This window comes from Maylandia zebra, linkage group LG11 (assembly GCF_041146795.1).
Source record: "Maylandia zebra isolate NMK-2024a linkage group LG11, Mzebra_GT3a, whole genome shotgun sequence".
Classification (NCBI taxonomy): Eukaryota; Metazoa; Chordata; class Actinopteri; order Cichliformes; family Cichlidae; genus Maylandia; species Maylandia zebra.
The window spans coordinates 36,916,595-36,928,059 of record NC_135177.1 but is presented as its reverse complement, the minus strand read 5'-3'; the positions used below and the strand labels follow the sequence as shown (position 1 = coordinate 36,928,059).

Below are 11,465 nucleotides of genomic sequence, written 5' to 3'. Positions count from 1 at the left end.
TAATTACTTTTTTGCAATAGTAATCCCTTAGTTTACGTGTTACTTGAAAAAAATAATTTGATTACGCGTTACTGCCCATCGCTGCTCCTGACCGTCTCTGGCGGTGGCGTCTCCCTGTTCTTGTCTGTACGGCCGACGCATCGACTCAGAATTATAAGATTGTGTTTAGAATTACAGAGTTTCTGAGGTTGTTGTTCTTTTGCCTCAAAACTGTAAATACAAAAAAGTTGCACAAACTAGTTTCCCACCACAGGAAATTTATTTTAAGTGTCTTCATAGTTTTATTTTTGAGATACACCAATTTTTATACACTGCAGGAAAAACGAAAATAAATATTATAGTGCAAATTTGCAAAAAAAAACAGCAAATGCATCAAAATAAACTATTTCCAGCAGTGCAATATGAGTCCTCAGCATCCCAGAAACGACACAGGAAGTCATGAAGTCAAACATAACTTTTAAAAACACCAGTATAAGCTCATGAGATCCTGATGGTAAAAAACTACATTTCCACAAAATGACGTCACTTCCGGTTTCGGGCAGGTCATGGCGGACATGCGATAGTTCGCGCTGATGGACGTAGGAAGTGTTACAAACAGCTGATCAGATCACAAAGCGTGTTTCTGGAATATTATGTTTTTGTTGCTGCAAGTGCTTTTTATGCAGTTTTTGCAAAGCTACATGTGGAAGGAAACTGTGACCGAGGACAAGCTGATGGCATCAGATGTAAGTACAACTCCTCCGGTTTCATATGCAAAAAAATTTATTGCGCTAGCTTACAGGGTTGCAGAGCTACTGGGATTTAAAAATAGTTACGCAAACTGGAGCGTGCTGCTCCGACCGGCTTTAAAGGGTTAATGTGAAGGATCCTCCCAAAGTGCAAGGCAGTACGTCTTTCTCATGACCAGCAGGGGGCGACTCCTCAGCACATAAATCATGACCTCAGTAAACTGATGAGTTTATTTGGTCTCATGTGAAATTATGGTGGAAACCTCTGTCTTTGTGCCAACGTATACCTCACACATTTTTAAACGTGACTCACCCCGTGGCCGTTGCATTTCCTGCGACACTCGTCCACACCGAACACTGACACATCCTGACACTTCTGGTTCAAACAGGCCTGAAACAGCAACAAAATCACACTTCTACAAAAGTTTGTTTCAAGAAATTCTCACAAAAATCTTACAAAACTCGGAATATTTGGAACTTCAGTGGAACATTCGGTTTTATCTATCTAAGGAGCTTGGAGAGAAAAGCCACTGGACTTCTTTAAGTTTCTTTGAAACTTTGTTTTTCTTTCCCAGCTGCTTCGATAACCATGACCTGGAAGACTGCGAACCTACACAGACGCTTTGCTTTTAATCCTTTTTTGTTGTTGCATAATTAAAATTACTGCAACTAAAGAGAATTAATTCAAATACAAACTGTCCCCCAGCCTGTAGGAGGCGCTGTCTGACCTTGCCGCGGCCGCATGCGGTGCCGTGGGCCACGGTGGCGGGGTCGGACACGTCGTCACCCAGGTGGAAGAAGGTGCCTCTGCAGACCAGGTCGCTGTTGTTGAAGTGGACCCTGGTGGTGAGGATCTCTGCGTTGGTGCCCAGCAGGGGGCGGTCCCTCCCACCCTGACACTGGATCCTGCCGCAGTGAACGTCCCTGCATCGGCAAGCAAACGTGACAGGAAGTGAAGTGCGGGAAAAGCTGGAATTTTGGTTCCCATAAGCATAGCAAACGTCCAATTTTTGGTCTCCAAAAGAAGATATGAACACACACACACACACACACACACACACACACACACACACACACACACACACACACACACACACACACACGGGCATGATGGGATTTGTAGGCCTGCAGTACAGTAACGCAGCAGTGACCGTGACAGTGCCCCTGTGGACTCACGAGTTCCTGCAGGGGATGTAGGAGCCGTTGGTCAGCTGACCACAGTTTCCATATTTGTTTCCCTTTTTGTTCACAGACGAGAAACAGACGGCGGGAGCGCTGGTGGCATCTGAAGACAGAAATAAAAACCAGTCACAAATGCACGTTTTAAACTGGTTTAAACCAAAAGAGCCAAAGTTTAGTCAGAGTACAACAGAAACCAGGCTTCAAACAGGAGCTGGCTCAGTGCAAACTGGTTTAAGCTTTGTTGGCTTCAGTGTTGTTCACTGTGCGGGTCAAACTCACTCCAGGTCGCTGGTACGTGAGGTGCAATCAGATTTAGGCTAAAATAAGCTGTGACAAATTGTGATTGATAGGAGATTTAGACTCGGTTTAAATCTATCTGCTCATTCTCAGCTGTGTCGTCCTCACACAGCTTTAAGTCCTCATTTGTGGCTCACAGTGATCATTTCCTCCATGTTTAATATAAACATCCAGCACAGGACAGGAAATGAGGGACAGGTACAGACTGGAGTCTTACTGGGTCCCCACAGCGTCTGGCACTGGCTGTGCATGCTGGCGCAGACTCCTCCATAGCAGTAGGAGGCGCCCTCCTCACAGGGTTCCCCGTTCTGCAGAAATACATTGGGGGGGCAGTAGGGGGAGGAGCCTGTGCAGTACTCAGGGAGGTCACATTCCCCGAGAGGCTCACGACACACCGAACCCGCCGCTCGCAGCTGATGGAGGAGGAAGAGGAGGAGTTAGATGAAAATACTGCAGGAAACATTGTTTTTATATTTGTGGGCATCGACGTCAGCCTGACCTTACAGTCCTGGCAGCAGATACCATCAGATGAGCACTGAGCTCCAGGAACCAGCTTACAGGTGGAGGCGTTACAGCAGGGGTCCTCACACTCCTGACCAATCAGAGCACAGCAGCACATCATCAAGAAGGAGAACAAACCAAAGTAACGTGTGTGACCTTCATCACTGCTAGGAGTGACGAAGAGTAACTGTGACTGAAACTGAAGCAAACGTGCTGCAGAAGCAGGTGAACAGGCGAGTACCTCCAGCAGGCCGCAGTCACACTCCTCTCCTTTCTCCACGTAGAGGTTTCCACAGCGAGGTCCTCCCAGCAGGTGCTCCGGCTGTGGCACGTTGAACAGACACATACCGCCGCCGTGCAGCAGGCTGACGGACAGATCTGCAGCGCTGCAGCTGCTGAATAGCTGACCCGGCATGAACCTGAGGTCAGAGGTCACAGGACACTGGTATTACACGGCTAAAAACGAACCAGGAAAGCCTCAGGACTGAAAAATGACACCGAAACTGAACCTGCGGCTCCTCTAATGGCCACTTGAGGCTCCAGCAGAGAGCCAGTAAACAACAGACACATTAAGGCTGCGTCACACGCAAACGGCGTTTTCGATCACTGATAACTGAGGTTCTTTAAAACTCCTGCCACGGTGCAGATTTTCAAAAACTCAGTTTTTGCGTTTACGTGTGGACGAGGAAAACTGAGAGTTAGTCACGCAACGTCAAAGCTGTGCGCCTTGTTTGATGTGGCGCTGTGCGCCACATTGTTGTTTACATCAGATTATTTCTACAATGGCGGATAGAGACAAAATACAACGGCTGTTAATCCGACTATCTGCAGTTTTGTCGTGCTTACATTTACACACACAAAGAAACAAAAACGGAAAATCTGTGTTTTCAAAAATACCCGTGTTCATGTGGACGTAGCCTAGGAAGTCCAACTTTACAGCATATTTACAGCCTGATGCAAAAACCAAACGCTTTGGTCTCTGTGGATAATTTCATTTAGGCTTTATCGGGTTTTTTAAACGACAGACTGAGCTGATCGAACAGGAAACACGATCCAGCACCGGAGCTAAGGTCACGGTTCACCTTTGTTTTCAGCCTGAAGTGCGAACTCTGACCTGACGGGTCCGAGGGCGTAATAAGAGGTACTTATTGAAAATGAATAGAAAATTCAATAACCTTATTTAACTTTATTTGACCGGGCGAGACATTAAGAGCACATTCTTTGGGAAAAGGGGGAACGACTAAAAGCAGCTGTGCTCCTGCTGAGACGAGACCTTTAAGACTTCAGAGATGTAAAGCAGTTAAAGCACAGAGTAAAGAGAGAAGCAGGACTCGAGCGATGAGTCTCAGCAGGGTTGGGGGTTCTGGTCTGATGCTGACCCGGGTTAAACAGTCTGGCACTGACCCGGTTGAGGGCTCCATGATGCAGCCCCCGAGCCGCGGCTCGTTCTGGCAGGAGCAGTGGCGCTCCGCGGTGTCGTGGCTCATCCCGAGGTTGTGACCCAGCTCGTGAGCAACAGTTGAAGCCACGCCCAGAACACTGACCAGGTGATCCTGACAGGAAGAGAGAAATCGCTTCGTTTTTATGGAGCCAAGTATTTTGTCAGTAAAGTGTAAAAAGATCAAAATGTTTTACACTAAAATCTTGTTTGGCTAAAAATGTAAACGAATCACTAAATCACAGTGACACAGGAAGTAAACGGAGCTCGACGTGAAGGCCGACTCACCACGTTGACGCCGCCCGACCTGTCTCTGGAGCACATGGATGACTGAGACGCCATCCCCACTGTGGTGCCGTCAAAGGACCCGCCCCTGTGAAGAAGAAACGAACACGTGACGACCCGAACCAGGAGCGATGCGAGACTTTTATTTTGGTAAGTGCTCCTACATGACGAGCTGGGCGTTGTCATGGCGAAGGCGTAGCAGCAGGTCTCTGGTCCTCCACTCCAGGAAGTTGCTTAGGGTGTCGGTCGGGCTCTTCTCCACACGGATCTTGTCGCGGTCGCTCCAGATCTCCAAACCCGTGAGCGCCACGCGGACGTTCAGGGGACGGTAGAACTGAAACAGGAAGAAGAGGCGGTTCAGGTGCGCTGCTGCTGCTGCAGTGTTACAGAGGCCGGCTGTGACAGGAAGTCAGAGATCTCACCCAGTCCACCTGGTTGGCCACGTCCAGCATGCGGTAGATGATGGTGTTATTGTTCTTCTGGTAATTCAGAAACTGTGGAGCAGACTGCAGCTTTAGTCACATCAGGATGGAACAACCAACATGTTAAACTGCAAATCAAATCAGCAAACGACAAAGAATCAGTCGGCACATTTCAGGGTGAAACAAACTGCTGCCATCTTGTGTCGAGAACGCGCTACTGCAGGTTAAAAACCCCAAACAGCTGAAACTCTTTAAAAGACATTTGTTTGGCTCGCTGCAGCACGCCCCTCCTCTCTGCTCCAAACGCCAGGCCATGTTAATTGTCAAATCACATGACCTTTGCAGGTCAGAGGTCACCGCTCTGCTGCATTGAGCCGGGTCCCATCAGACAAACCTGTGAAATCCTGCTTTGAAGAGGTAACTAAGGCTACGTTCACACTGCAGGCGAAAGCGCATCAAATCCGACCTGGGTCACTGTCATGTGGTGCTGAATCCGATACATATCTGATGTTGTAGAAAGCGACTGCTGTTTGATGGTCATGTCGCATTAAATCCGTCTTTTACGTCACTGACACAAGACAGACGCCGATTATCAGCACCGGAGACAAACGAGAAAGCATGGCGGCCATTGTTAAAGCACGGGCCCTTTTTTCTCAGTGTCCTTCTTTCTCTAATTAATTTGTCAAAATTCTGTCGGTTACGACTCTGCAGAAATTGATAGACTGCTGCAACAACACCTGCTAGCTCTGTAGCCGCCATTTTTCCTTCCGCAAACAGAGCGCGTCATGTGTGACGGCTTCTTTTGCGCATGCGGGCCGCTTTGAGGGTTCACACTGGAGCGCGTTTGCGGTCACATTTTATTTGCAGTGTGAACAACCAGACAAAAATATCAGAAGGAGCTTTAAGACCTGCAGTGTGAACGTAGCCTAAGAGACACACCAACAATACACACACACACACGCACACGCACACGCGCACACACACGCACGCACACACACACACACACGCACACACACACACACACACACGCACACACACACACACACACACGCACACACACACACGCACACACACACACACACACACACACGCGCGCACACACACACACACGCGCGCGCGCACACACACGCACACACACACACGCACACACACACACGCACGCACACACGCACACGCACACACACACACGCACGCACGCACGCACGCACACACACGCGCACACGCACACACACACGCACACACACACACGCACGCGCGCACACACACACGCGCGCGCGCGCACACACACGCACACACACACGCACACGCACGCACGCACACACACACACGCACACACACACGCACACACACACACACACGCACGCACGCACGCACACACACACACACACACGCACGCACACACGCGCGCGCGCACACACGCACACACACACACGCACGCACGCACACACGCGCGCGCACACACGCACACACACACACGCACGCACACACGCACGCACACACGCGCGCGCACACGCACGCACACACGCACACACACGCACACGCACGCACGCACACGCACACACACGCACGCACACACACACACGCACGCACTGACCTCCTGGTGATCGGCCACCAGCACCAGTTCGATGTATTTGGTCTCAGACAGGATGTCTCTCTTCGTCTGCAGACAGAACACACACAGAGGTCAGGTCAGAGGTCAGGTCAGAGGTCAGGTCAGAGGTCAGGTCAGAGGTCAAATGGGAGTAAAAGTTTGACGTATTTGTAGTTTATCAAACTTCTGCAGTTTAACGACCCCGTCAACAGCTGCCGCACGAGGGCTGACCTACAGTTTGAAGCCTCCAGACTCGCTCACCTTAAAGAGAGTCGCCTTCTCTGTGAGGTGAGTTTTACTCACATAAAACAGGAACTGCTGATCTGACTTTAACACGTCATCTAACATCTTAAAACTCTTTAAAATTCCTGCTTTATTGAACAAAGTCTGGGGAGAGGAACGGCTTCACTTCCTGTTTGACTGCAGGTGAAATACTGGAACACTTAAACACGCGGATTGTTTCAGGTGTGTGAGATCTGTGAGCACAGCACTGCATCACTTCACCCTCCATGTCCGTGGGGGCGTGGCTCCTGTCACTGACTGTGGGCCAGAGCCTCTCCAGATCTGACCTCCTGGGGGCCCTAAGCCTTACCTTTGCAAACACCTGTAACACATTCCTTGTAAGCACTTCCTGACTGTGCAGACTATAACTCAGCTCTCTATAAAAACATGGCGGCCTGTCTCACCCTGTGTGTGTGTGTGGAGCTGTGGATGGGGGGGACGGCGGTGTGCGACACTCCACAGCCTCCTGCAGCGTCATCCTCCAGGGGGGTGGTGGAGAACAGCAGGTGGACTCCTCCTTCATCATCATCACCTCCTCCTCCACTACCTCCATTTCTGCCTCCTCCTCCACTCTCCCCTCCTGCACCCTCCTCCTCCTCTTCCTCCCTCGCCTGGTGGTGGTGATGGTGGTGCTCCTCCTGTGGCTGCAGCTCAAAGCTCAGGGTGGCGTTCAGGGCGACGATGCCACTGCAGGAGGAAGCAGCTGATTAACAGGGGTCCTATTCATATTTCTAAGCACACACACAGGAGTGTTTACCTTTGACCTCAGAGCTCCACTGTAAATATTTCTATCACATAACAATAAAAAACAGAATAAAACTGGTTTTTATTGATTTGTTATCATGATGCTGACGACACAGGAAGTAGGATGGGCGTGCAGTTATGAAATCATATCGAGGGAAATGATGACTCCGGTTTTTTTGTGCAGTTAGAAAATAAATTCGCGATTCATTTCACAAACCAGACTCGGTTCTTTTCACGGCGACCTACAGGCTGCAGGAAACCACCACAGAGCTCGCTGAGCTGCACAGAAAATCTTTGTTTTTACGTTCTCAGTAATCCAACCTGATGAATAAAGGTTAATACAGCTTGTGTATAATCTGAGCTCAGCGATTACTCTCGGGGCCGGACCCTCCCTCTTCACGTGCTGATAAATAAACCTGATAATCGTCCTGCAGCTCGAACGTTTTCTGTGTCAGGTCAGAGGCCGTTGATCCGGATCAGTTCGGCCGGCTCTGGAACGCTGACGCTTCACTCGGGTTTTCTGCCAAGAACACTGCCTTAAACACAAAGACCTGAAACATCGAGTCCTGGACTGAGCGGATTGGAGGTTTTTAGGTTTAAGGAGCTTTCTGACATGTTTTTGGTTTTTGACGTGACGCAGCAGTGAATCCCACCGACTGAACGTGAACATCTGTCAGTCTAAACACAGACAGCTGTCAGCGATAAATACTCATATTTCAGAGAGCAGCTGCCTGCCTGACACTCAGCTTCGACCCGTCAGCAGAAATCTGCAGCTTCTGTTTTTGCAGAACAGGATGAGCGTTTGGAAACCAGCGCTGTCTAAACACGACGACTTCCTCCTGAACCGTGCGTCTCCGTTTGTCAGGCTTCACGTCCGTTCGAGCGTTTAAGCACAGAAACTCTTTTCTTCTTCCTTCCTCTCTCACACTGAAATTACTGTATTTTTATAGTGTCTGTATTTAATACGTACAGGAACCTCTAACAGCTGTCTCCACCTTAAACTCAGAACAGGTGACCCTGAACTCTCCTGCAGGCGTCCCAGGATGCAGTGGGGCGTTCTCCTCCACTCTCTGTGGCATGTAAAGGTTTATCTTCTCTCAGCTTTAGTTTGTTGTGTCTTGCTCTTAGTTTTTCAGAGGAAAGGAGGATTCAGGGTCACCTGATCGAGCCCAAAGAGGAAAGTTTCAAAGCTAAAGTTGAAAGCAGAGGATGTCTGTGTCCTGAAACCAAGCCGAGGATTCACGGAAGAAGGGCCGAACGCTCGACTTTTAGAAACTCTGAACCACAAATAAGCCTCCAGCTGAGAGCGAGACGCGCTGTGATGGGCCTGAAAGGTTGTCCTTCCTGTTGGGGGCGGGTACTGACCGGAGTCCCGAGCAGGTGCTCAGAGCCACTCTGGACTGGGGGAATCCTCTGACGCTGCCGTGGTAATAACAGTGAGTCTGCAGGCGACATAAACACAACAGCATCTGTCACAGCTGGACGACTCCACGGGGAAGGTCTGACGGCTGCGGTGCGTTCGCTGACTCACCACAGGGTTGGCCATTACAGACACTCCGGTACCGTTGGGGAGGTAGTAGAAGACGTTTGGCGGTTTGGGCAGCAGGTCGCTAAAGAGACACGACAAAGATCAAAGTGTGTGAGAGACGGCGAGAATCAAACAGCAGCATTAACAGAATCACATTCAAACGAGTGATGCGACGCGCCCTCGCGTTACGGCCTCTCAAACAACCTGCGATGTTCGCTGCCAGGCTGGTGTCAGAGCACGGCTTCCCAAAACAGTTAAATATTACAACACCAAAGGACAGCTGATAGTTGGGAGGGGCTCAGAATAAAGTCTCTGACTATCCCCCACATATCAGCTGTAAACTAATGTCAACAGGAAGTGATTGAGTCAGAAACGGCGAGTGTACGCGACGACGACGACTGAGAAAGAATTCAGAATCAAACAGCAGCGATAAAATTAAAAATGTCTCCTCAATCCGACACGATCCGCAGTGACGGCTGCGACATCTTTATTTATATCAGCTCAGATTAACGTCACAGGAGGTTCGGTACATGTGGTGTTTAATGTCACGCCGCTCAGACTCACTGGTTCTTCTCCAGCTCCAGCAGGAAGAGTCTTCCTCCCACCTCCAGCCCACACTGCAGCCTGTCAGGGTGGCCATCCTGGGAACACAGGAAGAACAGTTCCTTCATTTACTGAGCCGATTAAACTCTGGAGGCAGGAAAGAAAAGAACAGGATGGAGCGCGTCCAAACGGCACAAATACCCGAGGCTAACGAGACGGATTTGCACATTCAAAGGTAAACAACAGGGGCATAAATGATTGGCTAAGATAACAGAAACTAACAGAGCTGTGGAGGGGCGGAGCTTCCTCATTGCTCTATATCCAGTCACCTGCAGCTCTAACAGCTGTCTGAACTTTTCCCGGTACCACAGAGGGCCTATGTGTGCCTGAACCAATCATCATCTGGATTTTTATTCATCATCATCATCATTTCATACCCTGAATTAAAAGCACCAACTCTCATAATTCAGCGAGCCCACTCCCACTCTCATTGTTCCGCTTCCACCATTTTTACTTCATTCCGGTGACTTCCTTTCTTCTGCTCCTTTAGGATGTGGCGGTGCAGAGTACATCCGCCATCTAATCAATACACCTTCCTGTCTTAATGGAGCTTCTCTCTGAAGTGCAGGCACTTCCTGTCCAGCGGCTTTCTCCTCTCAGCTCTGGAGGAAGTGTAGGAGTGTGTGTTACTGGGTGTAGCAGCAGTGTTCCTGTGAAACCCCCGTCATGGGGAGCAGCCACGTGGCCGTTCCTGTGGCTGATGACGCCCTGCTTTTCCTCATAAACCTTCGCTGCGCACCGAGGCTCAGCGACTGAATCGGGCCCCGCTGTGTCGGAGCTAGAGCTGGACGTCCTGTTAGAGCCACCTGACACATGCTTTGAAATCCCCTCCATCCACATGTTTCTGACATCAGCCAGATGTTGTGCACTGGGCTTCTACACTTTTCCCACTGCAATGCAAAACGGGATTTAAGTTTCCTTTGTTAAAACATCGTCCCGGCCAGCACTGCCGGGACGATGTTCATGGTGTATCCCAAGTTTACCAGAGCTCTTTCTTGTGTCATATCAGCGGTCCCCAACCCCCGGGCCCCGGACCGGTCCGTGAGTCGTTGGGTACCGGGCCACGAGAGCTGAGGCTCGGGTGTGAAATTTATGGTTTTCAGGGTTTTTATCGTTAACTGTTTCCCTGGGTCTTTTCCCGCGTTGTAGTTGCGTGTCTTATTTTGAAAGGGATATTTACACGTTACCATAGCGACCTGAGAGCATTAAGGGGCAGAGAGGAGGATGTCACTCTCATTGTTGTCGTGGCATTTCAGGAGGACGCTGCTAATAAAGTTACACACTTACACAGTGAATTCCCGTTCATTATTATATTTACCACCGTTTTTGTCTCGGTCGTGTCATTTTACTTTGTGTTTATTTATCCGCGACATCTTAAAGGCCGGTCCGTGAAAATATTGTCTGACATTAAACCGTCCGTGGGGCAACAAAGGGTGGGGACCGCTGATCTATATCATACTCAATACAGAACATGTCCTGTTCGAAAACAAATCAAACAAATCAGTAAACCACAGAACTTTTTGCTGTCTTTAAACTAAATGAACATCTGGATGGTCGTGTTTGCGTTTCCTCAGCACGACTGTGAAGCTCTTCTTTGAATTTCCACATGGACTCCTCCGTTCTCTCTCTCCAGGTAGAATCACCGGCTAGCCCAGAGTAACGCCTGATCTTTGCCTCACCTGGTTCCCCATCACTGTGTGTGGGCGGGGCTGCCTGTAGCCCCACCCACAGCAAGTCCAATGCAGAGGCGGCAGCAGAAGTGTTTGTTTAAAGCTGCAGACACAGCTCTGCTCTCTTTCCTGTCCCAGGTGCATTTACGGTTCCTGAACGCAGCACGGAGCCGCTCCAGGCCGCTGCCGCGCTG

The 11,465-nt window shown here is 49.7% G+C and overlaps 1 protein-coding gene across 1 annotated transcript in view; it reads right to left on the bottom strand.

Moving 5' to 3' along the window:
* LOC143420906 (disintegrin and metalloproteinase domain-containing protein 12-like) overlaps positions 1-11,465 on the bottom strand; it is a 28,514-nt gene that overhangs the window by 9,075 nt on the left and 7,974 nt on the right. The window contains exons 3-17 of the mRNA XM_076889552.1: positions 9,563-9,639; positions 9,002-9,080; positions 8,836-8,912; positions 7,131-7,413; positions 6,448-6,513; positions 4,854-4,925; positions 4,596-4,765; positions 4,435-4,519; positions 4,113-4,261; positions 2,950-3,127; positions 2,707-2,799; positions 2,425-2,620; positions 1,905-2,013; positions 1,457-1,652; positions 1,042-1,119 (exon numbers count right to left, since the gene is read on the bottom strand). Of these exons, the coding sequence (XP_076745667.1) occupies positions 1,042-1,119; positions 1,457-1,652; positions 1,905-2,013; positions 2,425-2,620; positions 2,707-2,799; positions 2,950-3,127; positions 4,113-4,261; positions 4,435-4,519; positions 4,596-4,765; positions 4,854-4,925; positions 6,448-6,513; positions 7,131-7,413; positions 8,836-8,912; positions 9,002-9,080; positions 9,563-9,639 (1,908 nt within the window). The remainder of the gene's footprint in view (positions 1-1,041; positions 1,120-1,456; positions 1,653-1,904; positions 2,014-2,424; positions 2,621-2,706; positions 2,800-2,949; positions 3,128-4,112; positions 4,262-4,434; positions 4,520-4,595; positions 4,766-4,853; positions 4,926-6,447; positions 6,514-7,130; positions 7,414-8,835; positions 8,913-9,001; positions 9,081-9,562; positions 9,640-11,465) is intronic.